Source organism: Panulirus ornatus, chromosome 14 (genome assembly GCF_036320965.1).
Source record: "Panulirus ornatus isolate Po-2019 chromosome 14, ASM3632096v1, whole genome shotgun sequence".
NCBI classification, from domain to species: domain Eukaryota; kingdom Metazoa; phylum Arthropoda; class Malacostraca; order Decapoda; family Palinuridae; genus Panulirus; species Panulirus ornatus.
In genome coordinates, this window is record NC_092237.1 from 7,499,801 (window position 1) to 7,515,029 (window position 15,229).

General features: G+C 40.7%; 1 protein-coding gene across 1 annotated transcript in view; it reads left to right on the forward strand.

The window, feature by feature from the left end:
- The window catches only part of LOC139753256 (uncharacterized), a 61,807-nt gene extending 46,787 nt beyond the window's left edge, over positions 1–15,020 (forward strand). Inside the window, exons 9-10 of the mRNA XM_071669513.1 lie at positions 1,315–1,497; positions 6,862–15,020. Coding sequence (XP_071525614.1) covers positions 1,315–1,497; positions 6,862–7,010 — 332 coding nt within the window. The 3' untranslated portion in view covers positions 7,011–15,020. The remainder of the gene's footprint in view (positions 1–1,314; positions 1,498–6,861) is intronic.
- The last annotated feature ends 209 nt before the right edge of the window (positions 15,021–15,229 follow it).

The window sequence follows — 15,229 nt, forward strand, 5'->3', positions numbered from 1 at the left end:
ACATTGTTGGAACCACTGTTCCTTCAAACATACCCATTTTTGCTTTCTGAGATAATGTTCTCAACTTCTAAACATTCTTCAAGGCTCCCAGAATTTTCGCCCCCTCCCCCACCCTATGATCCACTTCCGCTTCCATGGTTCCATCCGCTGCCAGATCCACTCCCAGATATCTAAAACACTTCACTTCCTCCAGTTTTTCTCCATTCAAACTCACCTCCCAATTGACTTGACCCTCAACCCTACTGTACCTAATAACCTTGCTCTTATTCACATTTACTCTTAACTTTCTTCTTTCACACACTTTACCAAACTCAGTCACCAGCTTCTGCAGTTTCTCACATGAATCAGCCACCAGCGCTGTATCATCAGCGAACAACAACTGACTCACTTCCCAAGCTCTCTCATCCACAACAGACTTCATACTTGCCCCTCTTTCCAAAACTCTTGCATTCACCTCCCTAACAACCCCATCCATAAACAAATTAAACAACCATGGAGACATCACACACCCCTGCCGCAAACCTACGTTCACTGAGAACCAATCACTTTCCTCTCTTCCTACACGTACACAGAACTCTACCTTCTCATGTCTTTCCCAGTAACTATGACCTGGCACATTTTAAAAGACAGGTTTTTCCACTTCCTCCAAAATTTGTAAATACTTTATTCCTTGTCTCTTCTTCTTCCCTTTCATAATCCTCTGTACATTTCAGTTAAAGCCTAGCCTTGATGTAGACTTTTGTCCATGACTGGAGCCTTCAGCATCAAAAAAAAATTATTTATATTTATTTATTATACTTTGTTGCTGTCTCCCGTGTTAGCAAGGTAGCGCAAGGAAACAGACGAAAGAATGGCCCAACCCACCCATATACACAAGTATATACATACATGTCCATACACGCACATATACATACCTATACATCTCAATGTATACATATATATACACATACAGACATATACATATGTACACATGTACATAATTCATACTGTCTGCCCCTATACATTCCCATCGCCACTCAGCCACACATGAAATGACAACCTCCTCCCCCTGCATGTGCGCGAGGTAGCGCTAGGAAAAGACAACAAAGGCCCCATTCGTTCACACTCAGTCTCTAGCTGTCATGTATAATGCACAGAAACCACAGCTCCCTTTCCACATCCAGGTCCCAGAAAACTTTCCATGGTTTACCCCAGACGCTTCACATGCCCTGGTTCAATCCATTGACAGCACGTCGACCCCGGTATACCACATCGATCCAATTCACTCTATTCTATATATCACTTCTTTGGTGTATGTTTATTCATTCTTTTCAGGACACTATTTGTCATTTGTTCGCTTGAGTGCCCTACATTCATCAAAATGCCCAGAACAGCAACTACAACATCAGTCACAGCTACAACCAGCCAACAGTGGCAAAGTAGACTGTCAGTGGATGAAATGTTGTGGACTACAGTTGGACCACATCCGTCCCCAATCAGTCTTAAATGGTCACATAGGTGAGTGTCTGAATATGCCTTTTATGAGAGCATTTACATATCCAGTAGCAAATTCTGTGTTTTCAGAGTGAGTGTTCAGTTTAAAATTTTGTGGAGGGATCTCTATCAACCCCTATCTTTCATATATTTTGTAATGTACTCTTTTGTTTCTCTTCATATGTATGTCCAACTTAACTGATTCTTCCTTTGCCAATCATTGATTTCTCAGCTGTCATCTTAAATGTGTATATTACAGTCTGGCTATTGCCCAACCCCCTCTTTTATTTTTTTTTCTTTGCATAGGACATTATGTTTTATATATTTTCATCTGTCAGATTCTCAAAACCATAAGGGATGTATAAAAAGAAACTTTATTATCCAGAAGTTCCAATATCTCCCAGTGCAAATGCTTATGGTGTTAACCAGTATCCGTATGATTTTATCCTGTATATGTAAGCTTTTCTTGAAGCTTTCTGAAAGATTGTCACCACAATAGTTGTGATGTTACTGCTCAGTGGCAGTTTATAACCTTCACCAACAAGCTTTACTTTCTACCTGCCATCACTGCAGTTCACACTCATTATGCAGGCTGAATTTAACTGTGGATAATTTCTATATCTTGTAGACATTTCTATTCCCTCTAACTATCATCTTGTTGCTTTGACATCTTTCATTTACGTAGTCTTTGAATCCCTCATCAACTCCCATATCCTTAGGCACCTTGAATCTCACAGTCTTCTCTCAGATCACCAGTAAGGCTTCCAGAAGGCAAGAGTCACTGGTGATATTGTTTCCTGTCTCAGTAATGTCTGGTCATCATCCTTGAAAGATTTGGGGGAATTCTATGTCGTTGCTCCTTGACATTTCCAAAACTTTTGACAGGATATGGCGTCCGGGTTTCATCTCTATGCTCTCCTCATTTGGCTTCCCTCCCTCACTTTGTTCCCTCATATCTAACTTTCTTTCTGGCCAACCTATTTCCATGGATGTTGATGGATCAGCCTTCTCTCCTTTCTCCATCAACATTGGTGTTTCCCTCAAGGTTCTGTTCTGTACCCATACACTTTTTTATCCTTTTTATCAATGATTTCCTCTCTACCACAAATAATTAAGTGCACTCATACACTGAAGAGTCAGTACTAAAATCGTTCACAACTTTCAATTTTGCTTGTTTTCTCACATGATCTGCATCTTGTCTCGGCACAACTTCCTCAGTAAACTCACAATTGGACAGGATATCTCAGTGAGGTAGATGTAACTTGGTTAAGATTAGTGCCTCCAAGACCCAGCTTCTACCCATCTCTCTGTCGAAAACTCACAACTCTCGTCTCTCCTTTGATGGTTCTGTAATTCCACCTCTTGACTCAATGAACATACTTGGTTTTTTTTTTTTTTTTTTTTTTTTTTTTTTTTTTTTTTTTTTTTTGCTGTCTCCCGCGTTTGCGAGGTAGCGCAAGGAAACAGATGAAAGAAATGGCCCAACCCACCCCCATACACATGTATATACATACACGTCCACACATGCAAATATACACACCTACACAGCTTTCCATGGTTTGCCCCAGACGCTTCACATGCCCTGATTCAATCCGCTGACAGCACGTCAACCCCGGTATACCACATCGATCCAATTCACTCTATTCCTTGCCCTCCTTTCACCCTCCTGCATGTTCAGGGCCCCAATCACACAAAATCTTTTTCACTCCATCTTTCCACCTCCAATTTGGTCTCCCACTTCTCCTCGTTCCCTCCACCTCCAACACATATATCCTCTTGGTCAATCTACTCACTCATTCTCTCCATGTGCCCAAACCATTTCAAAACACCCTCTTCTGCTCTCTCAACCATGCTCTTTTCACTTCCACACATCTCTCTTACCCTTACGTCGCTTACTCGATCAAACCACCTCACACCACACATTGTCCTCAGACATCTCATTTCCAGCACATCCACCCTCCTGCGCACAACTCTATCCATAGCCCATGCCTCGCAACCATACAACATTGTTGGAACCACTATTCCTTCAAACATACCCATTTTTGCTTTCCGAGATAATGTTCTCGACTTCCACACATTCTTCAAGGCTCCCAGGATTTTCGCCCCCTCCCCCACCCTATGATCCACTTCCACTTCCATGGTTCCATCCGCTGCCAGATCCACTCCCAGATATCTAAAACACTTTACTTCCTCCAGTTTTTCTCCATTCAAACTTACCTCCCAATTGACTTGACCCTCAACCCTACTGTACCTAATAACCTTGCTCTTATTCACATTTACTCTTAACTTTCTTCTTTCACACACTCCACCAAACTCAGTCACCAGCTTCTGCAGTTTCTCACTTGAATCAGCCACCAGCGCTGTATCATCAGCGAACAACAACTGACTCACTTCCCAAGCTCTCTCATCCACAACAGACTTCATACTTGCCCCTCTTTCCAAAACTCTTGCATTCACCTCCCTAACAACCCCATCCATAAACAAATTAAACAACCATGGAGACATCACACACCCCTGCCGCAAACCTACATTCACTGAGAACCAATCACTTTCCTCTCTTCCTACACGTACACATGCCTTACATCCTCGATAAAAACTTTTCACTGCTTCTAACAACTTGCCTCCCACACCATATATTCTTAATACCTTCCACAGAGCATCTCTATCAACTCTCTCATATGCCTTCTCCAGATCCATAAATGCTACATACAAATCCATTTGCTTTTCTAAGTATTTCTCACATACATTCTTCAAAGCAAACACCTGATCCACACATCCTCTACCACTTCTGAAACCACACTGCTCTTCCCCAATCTGATGCTCTGTACATGCCTTCACCCTCTCAATCAATACCCTCCCATATAATTTGCCAGGAATACTCAACAAACTTATACCTCTGTAATTTGAGCACTCACTCTTATCCCCTTTGCCTTTGTACAATGGCACTATGCACGCATTCCGCCAATCCTCAGCCACCTCACCATGAGTCATACATACATTAAATAACCTTACCAACCAGTCAACAATACAGTCACCCCCTTTTTTAATAAATTCCACTGCAATACCATCCAAACCTGCTGCCTTGCCGGTTTTCATCTTCGCAAAGCTTTTACTACCTCTTCTCTGTTTACCAACTCATTTTCCCTAACCCTCGCACTTTGCACACCACCTCGACCAAAACACCCTATATCTGCCACTCTATCATCAAACACATTCAACAAACCTTCAAAATACTCACTCCATCTCCTTCTCACATCACCACTACTTGTTATCACCTCCCCATTTGCGCCCTTCACTGAAGTTCCCATTTGCTCCCTTGTCTTACGCACTTTATTTACCTCCTTCCAGAACATCTTTTTATTCTCCCTAAAATTTAATGATACTCTCTCACCCCAACTCTCATTTGCCCTTTTTTTCACCTCTTGCACCTTTCTCTTGACCTCCTGTCTCTTTCTTTTATACATCTCCCACTCAATATCATTTTTTCCCTGCAAAAATCGTCCAAATGCCTCTCTCTTCTCTTTCACTAATACTCTTACTTCTTCATCCCACCACTCACTACCCTTTCTAATCAACCCACCTCCCACTCTTCTCATGCCACAAGCATCTTTTGCGCAATCCATCACTGATTCCCTAAATACATCCCATTCCTCCCCCACTCCCCTTACTTCCATATATATATATATATATATATATATATATATATATATATATATGTATATATATATATATATATATATATATATATATATATATATATATATATATTTATTTTTATTTTTCTGTTTCCCATTTTAGAAAGTTAAAAAAATACAAGGAGGGGAGGATTTCTGGCCCCCCGCTCCCGTCCCCTCTAGCCGCCTTCTACAACACGCGGGGAATGCGTGGGAAGTATTCTTTCACCCCTATCCCCAGGGATATGAAATGGTTTGGGCACATGGAGAGAATGAGTGAGGAAAGATTGACCAAGAGGATATATGTGTCGGAGGTGGAGGGAATGAGGAGAAGTGGGAGACCAAATTGGAGGTGGAAAGATGGAGTGAAAAAGATTTTGTGTGATCGGGGCCTGAACATGCAGGAGGGTGAAAGGAGGGCAAGGAATAGAGTGAATTGGATCGATGTGGTATACCGGGGTTGATGTGCTGTCAGTGGATTGAATCAGGGCATGTGAAGCATCTGGGGTAAACCATGGAAAGTTGTGTGGGGCCTGGATGTGGAAAGGAGCTGTGGTTTCGGGCATTATTGTATGACAGCTAGATTCTGAGTGTGAACGAATGGGGCCTTTGTTGTCTTTTCCTAGTGCTACCTCGCACACATGAGGGGGGGAGGGGGATGGTATTCCATGTGTGGCGAGGTGGCGATGGGAATGAATAAAGGCAGACAGTGTGAATTGTGTGCATGGGTATATATGTATGTGTCTGTGTATGTATATATATGTGTACATTGAGATGTATAGGTATGTATATTTGTGTGTGTGGACGTGTATGTATATACATTGTGTATGGGGGTGGGTTGGGTCATTTCTTTCGTCTGTTTCCTTGCGCTACCTCGCAAACGCGGGAGACAGCGACAAAGCAAAATAAAATAATAAATAAATATTTTTATTTTTATTTTGCTTTGTCACTGTCTCCTGTGTTAGTGAGGTAGCGCAAGGAAACAGACGAAAGAATGGCCCAACCCACCCACAGACACATGTATACACATACATGTCCACACATGCAAGTATACATACCTATACATCTCAACGTATACATATATATACACACACAGACATATATACAAATGTACATAATTCATACTGTCTGCCCTTATTCATTCCCATCGACACCTCACCACACATGAAATAACAACCCGCTCCCCCCTCATGTGTGCGAGGTAGCACTAGGAAAAGACAACAAAGGCCACATTCGTTCACACTCGGTCTCTAGCTGTCATGTATAATGCACCGAAACCAATAATGTAGCACATTTAGAATTATAACTGCATAGTGAGGGGTAAATATATGTGTTGCTCCATTAGGGGAACTTGTACATCAAGTAGTGTTGTAGTCTGAACATTTATCTGTTCTATTCACGTCCTGCATTATCGAGATAGCTTAGGAACATTCAGGAACAGACAAAGAAAAGGTCTCCTTCGTTCCTATCCATTCTCTGTCTGTCATATGTAATGCATTGAAACCATATCCTTCTATCCACAACCAGTCACTGCAAAACTTTCTGTAGTTTCCCCCAGCTTGTATGATCTTCATATGCATTTATTTATGCTATTGTTCTTACCTGCTGTATTTCTTATGAAAATTATGAACCAGAAAATTCTGAAATAAAGTGTGCTATTGTAATGCCAGACAGCAATTCATAGCTAAAACTTTGTTTTTCTTAAAATTTGCAGATGTAGAAGAAAGCAGTAAGGTGGATGAGGAAAGTATGTGGATGGAGTGTGACGATGACAAAATTAAATTGGTAAGCTCCTCTGAAGTTAGTGATATGATGCGAACTACTATCATAACCCCTTACCTTCTCTTTTACTCTCGCCTGTGATTGCTTAGTTGCAGTTTTTAAGTGCAAAATGTTAAGTGGAATGGGAAGAAGCTTTCATTTTGATCCCTAAATAACTTTAGTAAAATCTCCTGCAGATTTTTTCTGGTTGCTTAAACCAGTGAGAACGTTAAGAACTAGTGTTCACCAATACCAGTGATTTTAATCTGAGGATAGTGCCTGAATTCCTTTATATTATAAAGGAAAGTGATAAGATTTCCATCAGCAATCACTACCTCTTGTGTCAGGTACTATTAGAAAGAATTCTCACCTTTTCTAGTGTGAAGTGTGCATGCCAGATTTAGGTGCCTAAACCAGAAACTAATTACAAGACAAAAACTTGTAAGGTTGGGCATAACCAATGGAACAATATTAAGACTTAGTTCACCAAATTACTCTGGACTAAATTGCCCTGATGATGAAAATAAAGTAACTAAAATTAGCAAGAGAACTTGAATAAAATAATCATGAAAAGATCTTACATTTTTGTCAGTTGTGAGAAAATATTGTTAAAAGAGATTGCATACAGAAATACCTTGAAAAGTTGTAGCTCTAACAATTTGATGGTGGAAATTAGTGCTTATTGTTGTGAAAGTTAAACGCCGCACATTGAGACGGTTCTTCAGCACATTCTAACAGTGAATAAGTGTTTATGTGTTGTTCTGATGATATCCTCATTGTAAAAGTAAGCATTGAAATTCTAATATTACATTAATACTTGAGTGTCAGATGTCTTTATTTACTTAGAAAAAAGAATGAACAAGGTTTATTATTGGATTGTGTTTTCAACTCATAATTGTCGTCAAAACTTCCAATGCAAGCTTTATCTCGTTATAAGTATGGGTAGTTTTCTCTTGTGAATAAGAAAGTTTCTTAATATATTTTTATATTTAACTGACTTTGAAAACTGTGTAGAAATTATTAACTGTGATTAATAGGTAGCATTTATACAAACTTACATTTTTACACAAATGTAAAATGTGCTGAAATATGCACATAACAGTGTATAATAGTAGTTACATATCCACAAAGGTCAGGTTTTTCTGTATTTCATTGCCATAAACTAGAGGTGTAGATCTGAAATGGGAAAATTGCAGTATGATGAGGACATAGCATCAACATTGTTATTAGTGAGGACCAAGTCAATCAGTATCACATTTTTAAAGGATGTATATTTGTAATATTTATGCCATGCTTCATTTGATATCTTATATAGTTCTGAAATTCTGGTAAATAATTTACAGTTATAGAATTAAGAGCAGGGAGAGATTCTTACATTTTACATAAGGAATTTTTGATTTTAGTGATTTTCATGGTATATATACACAGTATAACTTCATGCCACATTCTCCCCTAAAGACAAGTTTGTAAGAATAGTAAACTAATTCATCCCTCTGAAATTTTTTACAGTTGCTGCCTACTTTTAGTAAAGGTAGATGTGCTTGGAAACACAGCCTATATGAAACACAGGGATTTTACTGCTGCTGCATAGTTGCAGTTTTTTTTATTGATGATAGATTATTGCTTACAAATACAGTTTTACATTTATTTTAAGATGGTTACTTGTAACTGGTGCTGTAATCTCGATATGTCTAATAAATTGCTGATAATACCATTTAATAGGCATGTCTTTTTGGTAATAAGGATAGAGCAGTATGGTGCAGTGTGGAATACAGGGGACAGCAAGCTGTCAATAGGCTGAACCAGGGGATATAAGGCAGATAAGGGAAACCACAAAAAGGACTGTGGAGCCAGTTTGTGGATAGGAGCAATAGTTTTAATATACAATATGTGACAGCTAGAGTGGATATGATTGAATAACGCCATTTCTTTGTTTCGGATGCAACCTCGCTAATGCAAGAAGTGAACATGTGTGAAAAAATCATGTGTTTGCTATTCCCCACATTAGCCAAGTAGCCCAAAGAACAGATGAAGAAATGGCCTCATTTGCTCACATTCAATCTCTAGCTGTAATATAAAATGCACCGAAACCAGAGCCTTCTATCCACTCAGGTCCTACAGACTTACTACTCAATTGACCTGCACCTGCAACACAGCACTTTATTACTTATGGCCTTTACCAGTGGACATGGCCAGCTTAATGAGAGGTGCAGGAGCCTCATAAAGATAGAGGGGACACCTAGAGCAGCAAGCAAGAATATATATATATATGGGGATAGGGGATTAAGAATACTTCCCACGTATTCCCTGCGTGTCGTAGAAGGCGACTAAAAGGGGAGGGAGCGGGAGGCTGGAAATCCTCCCCTCGTTTTTTTTTTAATTTTCCAAAAGAAGGAACAGAGGGGGCCAGGTGAGGATATTCCAAAAAAGGCCCAGTCCTCTGTTCTTAACGCTACCTCGCTAACGCGGGAAATGGCGAATAGTTTGAAAGAAATACATATATGTATATATATATATATATTTTTTTTTTTTTTGCTTTGTCGCTGTCTCCCGCATTTGCGAGGTAGCGCAAGGAAACAGACGAAAAAAAATGGCCCAACCCACCCCCATACACATGTATATACATACGTCCACACACGCAAATATACATACCTACACAGCTTTCCATGGTTTACCCCAGACGCTTCACACGCCCTGATTCAATCCACTGACAGCACGTCAACCCCGGTATACCACATCGATCCAATTCACTCTATTCCTTGCCCTCCTTTCACCCTCCTGCATGTTCAGGCCCCGATCACACAAAATCTTTTTCACTCCATCTTTCCACCTCCAATTTGGTCTCCCACTTCTCCTCGTTCCCTCCACCTCTGACACATATATCCTCTTGGTCAATCTTTCTTCACTCATTCTCTCCATGTGCCCAAACCATTTCAGAACACCCTCTTGTGCTCTCTCAACCACGCTCTTTTTATTTCCACACATCTCTCTTACCCTTATGTTACTTACTTGATCAAACCACCTCACACCACACATTGTCCTCAAACATCTCATTTCCAGCACATATATATATTATTATTATTATTATCATTATTTTGCTTTGTCGCTGTCTCCCGCATTTGCGAGGTAGCGCAAGGAAACAGACGAAAGAAATGGCCCAACCCACCCCCATACACAATGTATACACATACACGTCCTCACACGCAAATATACATACCTATACATCTCAATGTACACATATATATACACACACAGACACATACATATATACCCATGCACACAATTCACACTGTCTGCCTTTATTCATTCCCATCGCCACCTTGCCACACACACACACACACACACACACACATATATATATTATTTTTTTATTTTTTATTATACTTTGTCGCTGTCTCCCGCGTTTGCGAGGTAGCGCAAGGAAACAGACGAAAGAAATGGCCCAACCCCCCCCCCACACACATGTATATACATACGTCCACACACGCAAATATACACACCTACACAGCTTTCCATGGTTTACCCCAGACGCTTCACATGCCCTGATTCAATCCACTGACAGCACGTCAACCCCGGTATACCACATCGCTCCAATTCACTCTATTCCTTGCCCTCCTTTCACCCTTCTGCATGTTCAGGCCCCGATCACACAGAATCTTTTTCACTCCATCTTTCCACCTCCAATTTGGTCTCCCTCTTCTCCTCGTTCCCTCCACCTCCGACACATATATCCTCTTGGTCAATCTTTCCTCACTCATTCTCTCCATGTGCCCAAACCACTTCAAAACACCCTCTTCTGCTCTCTCAACCACGCTCTTTTTATTTCCACACATCTCTCTTACCCTTACGTTACTTACTCGATCAAACCACCTCACACCACACATTGTCCTCAAACATCTCATTTCCAGCACATCCATCCTCCTGCGCACAACTCTATCCATAGCCCACGCCTCGCAACCATACAACATTGTTTGAACCACTATTCCTTCAAACATACCCATTTTTGCTTTCCGAGATAATGTTCTCATATATATATATATATATATGTTTCCTTGCGCTACCTCGCAAACGCGGGAGACAGCGACAAAGTATAAAAAAGAAAAAAAAAAAATATATATATATATATATATATATGGCCAAAGAGCGTTTTTGGATTATGTGTTAATTGAGAGACTTTTGGATGTTAATGTGCTGAGAGGTGCAGCTGGAGGGATGTCTGATCATTATATTGTGGAGGCGAAGGTGAAGATTTGTAGGGGTTTTCAGAAAAGAAGAGAGAATGTTGGGGTGAAGAGAGTGGTGAGAGTAAGTGAGCTTGGGAAAGAGACTTGTGTGAAGAAGTACCAGGAGAGACTGAGTACAAAATGGAAAAAGGTGAGAGCAAAGGAGGTAAGGGGAGTGGGGGAGGAATGGGATGTATTTAGGGAAGCAGTGATGGCTTGCGCAAAAGATGCTTGTGGCATGAGAAGTGTGGGAGGTGGGTTGATTAAAAAGGGTAGTGAGTGGTGGGATGAAGAAGTAAGATTATTAGTGAAAGAGAAGAGAGAGGCATTTGGACAATTTTTGCAGGGAAAAAATGCAAATGAGTGGGAGATGTATAAAAAAAAGAGGCAGGAGGTCAAAAGAAAGGTGCAAGAGGTGAAAAAGAGGGCAAATGAGAGTTGGGGTGAGAGAGTATCATTAAATTTTAGGGAGAATAAAAAGATGTTTTGGAAGGAGGTAAATAAAGTGCGTAAGACAAGGGAGCAAATGGGAACTTCAGTGAAGGGGGCTAATGGGGAGGTGATAACAAGTAGTGGTGATGTGAGAAGGAGATGGAGTGAGTATTTTGAAGGTTTGTTGAATGTGTTTGATGATAGAGTGGCAGATATAGGGTGTTTTGGTCAAGGTGGTGTGCGAAGTGAGAGGGTTAGGGAAAATGATTTGGTAAATAGAGAAGAGGTAGTAAAAGCTTTGTGGAAGATGAAAGCTGGCAAGGCAGAGGGTTTGGATGGTACTGCAGTGGAATTTATTAAAAAAGGGGGTGATGACTGTATTGTTGACTGGTTGGTATGGTTATTTAATGTATGTATGATTCATGGTGAGGTGCCTGAGGATTGGCGGAATGCTTGCATAGTGCCATTGTACAAAGGCAAAGGGGATAAGAGTGAGTGCTCAAATTACTGAGGTATAAGTTTGCTGAGTATTCTGGGAAATTATATGGGAGGGTATTGATTGAGAGGATGAAGGCATGTACAGAGCATCAGATTGGGGAAGAGCAGTGTGGTTTCAGAAGTGGTAGAGGATGTGTGGATCAGGTGTTTGCTTTGAAGAATGTATTTGAGAAATACTTGGAAAAGCAAATGGATTTGTATGTAGCATTTATGGATCTGGAGAAGGCATATGATAGAGTTGATAGAGATGCTTTGTGGAAGGTATTAAGAATATATGGTGTGGGAGGCAAGTTGTTAGAAGCAGTGAAAAGTTTTTATCGAGGATGTAAGGCATGTGTACGTGTAGGAAGAGAGGAAAGTGATTGGTTCTCAGTGAATGTAGGTTTGCGGCAGGGGTGTGTGATGTCTCCATGGCTGTTTAATTTGTTTATGGATGGGGTTGTTAGGGAGGTGAATGCAAGAGTTTTGGAAAGAGGGGCAAGTATGCAGTCTGTTGGGGATGAGAGAGCTTGGGAAGTGAGTCAGTTGTTGTTCGCTGATGACACAGCGCTGGTAGCTGATTCATGTGAGAAACTGCAGAAGCTAGTGACTGAGATTGGTAAAGTGTGTGAAAGAAGAAAGTTAAGAGTAAACGTAAACAAGAGCAAGGTTATTAGGTACAGTAGGGTTGAGGGTCAAGTCAATTGGGAGATAAGTTTGAATGGAGAGAAACTGGAGGAAGTGAAGTGTTTTAGATATCTGGGAGTGGATCTAGCAGCGGATGGAACCATGGAAGCGGAAGTGAATCATAGGGTGGGGGAGGAGGTGAAAATTCTGGGAGCCTTGAAGAATGCTTGGAAGTCGAGAACATTATCTCGGAAAGCAAAAATGGGTATGTATGAAGGAATAGTGGTTCCAACAATGTTGTATGGTTGCGAGGCGTGGGCTATGGAGCTGTGTCATCTGTGAGTAGTGGCTGACTTGCTTCCCAGGCCCTCTTTTTCCCAACTGGCTGTGTGCTTGACCCTCCCTCCAAAACTCTAACACTTGCCTTCCTAGCAGCCCCATCCATGGGCAAATTGAATGGATCCAGTCCCTCTCCTCTCTTCCTATTCGTGCACATGCCTTGCATCCTTGATAAGGGCTTTTCACTGCTTCTAGCAGCTTTCCTCCCACACCATATACTCTTAGGACCTTCCACTGAGCGTGTCTATCAATCCTATCATGTGCCTTCTCCGGATCCATAGATGCTACATACAAATAGAGAGCAGAGGAGGGTGTATTAGAGTGGTTTGGACATATGGAGAGAATGAGTGAGGAGAGATTGGCAAAGAGGATATATGTGTCAGAGGTTGAGGGAACAAGGAGAAGTGGGAGACTGAATTGGAGGTGGAAGGATGGAGTGAAAAAGATTTTGAGTGATTGGGGCCTAAACATACAGGAGGGTGAAAGGCATGCAAGGAAAAGAGCGAATTGGAACAATGTGATATACTGGTGTCAACGTGCTGTCAGTGGATTGAACCAGGGTGTGTGAAGTGTCTGGGGTAAACCATGGAAAGGTCTGTGGGGCCTGGATGTGGAAAGGGAGCTGTGGTATTGGTGCATTATGCATGACTGCTAGAGACTGAGTGTGAATGAATACAGCTTTTTTCATTCATACTTGTTCCTTGTGTTCTGCATTAGTATGCCTGTGCCAGAAACAGATGAAGAAAAGGCCTCATTCTTTTCATATCCATTTTCTACCTGTCAAGTGCAGTGCACTGAAGCCACAGACCCTTATCCACAACCAGGCCCCACTGACCTCTCCTTAGTTTCCCTGACTGCTTCATGTACCCTTGGTTCAGCCCACTGACAGCACTTCACCCACTGTATACCACATCACTCTAATTCACACTATATAGCCTTTACATGCCTCACATCTTTTGCATGTTCAGGCCCCAGACACTCAAAGCACCTTTCACTCCATCCTTCTACCACCTCCCTAAGTTTTCCATTTTTCTTGTTTCCTCAACTTTTGGAATGTATACCCTCTTAATCACATTCTTACCCATTTTCTCTGTATGTCCAAACCTTTTCAGCATACTATCTTACTCCTCTTACTTTCACACCTCTGTCATACCTTCCTCACACCACACATTTGTCCTTAAACTTTTAATTTGCTATACATTCACCTTCTTCCATACTTTATCATCAAAGACACATTCCTCACATCCTTCAACACCAGTGGGACAACTGTATTATCAAATATACCCTTTCCCCTTATAAACAGTGACCTCTCTTCCTACACAATTGTCAATGCACGAAGGACCTTTGCTCCCTCATCCACCCTATTCAGCTCCCATGTATCTAACATACTTCAGTTTCCTCCAAGTTCTCTCCCTTCAAGCTCAGACCTCAACCAACCCGTCTTTCTGCTATTTAACCTAATTTTTTTTTTATTTTTTTTAAGCTTGGTAGCATCAGCAACAAATGAACAATGACTTCATTTGCATTGAGTGGGACACTTCGTAGCAAGATTGTGGGATATAGTCTTAAACACTGAATTACCTTTACTCAAAGATTTTTAATAAGTTCATATTCCTCACTACACTGTTAATGGACATATAGTGTCATATGCCTGCTAGGGATGGGGGAGAAAAAATGCTGCTTATATATCTCATGTGTTTCATAGAAGGCAACTAAAAGAGAAGTCAGGGACTTGAAATCCTCCCCTCCTCTATCATCACTTTCAAAAAGTAGTAACAGAAGGAGCCAGTTGAGGCTTATTTTCTGCAAGGGTCATTTGTCCTTATCACTACCTCGCTGAGACAGGAAAAGGCACACAGGTGTAAGAAAGATGAGAATATTTGTTCTCAAATTAGATATGCAAAGGCTTGGGCAAGTAAGTGGCCAGAGTCTGTGGCCATAGCAAGTCCTTTTGTCACTTAAGAAAATTTTTTCATTTTTAACTGTAAGGAGACCATTAGCATTTGTTTTTCAACTGTGATTTTTGAAAATTTAAGTATATATATATATATATATATATATATATATATATATATATATATATATATATATATTTAAAAAAAAAAATATATAAAATATATATATATATATATTTTTTTTTTTTTTTTTATACTTTGTCGCTGTCTCCCGCGTTTGCGAGGTAGCGCAAGGAAACAGACGAAAGAAATGGCCCAACCCCCCCCC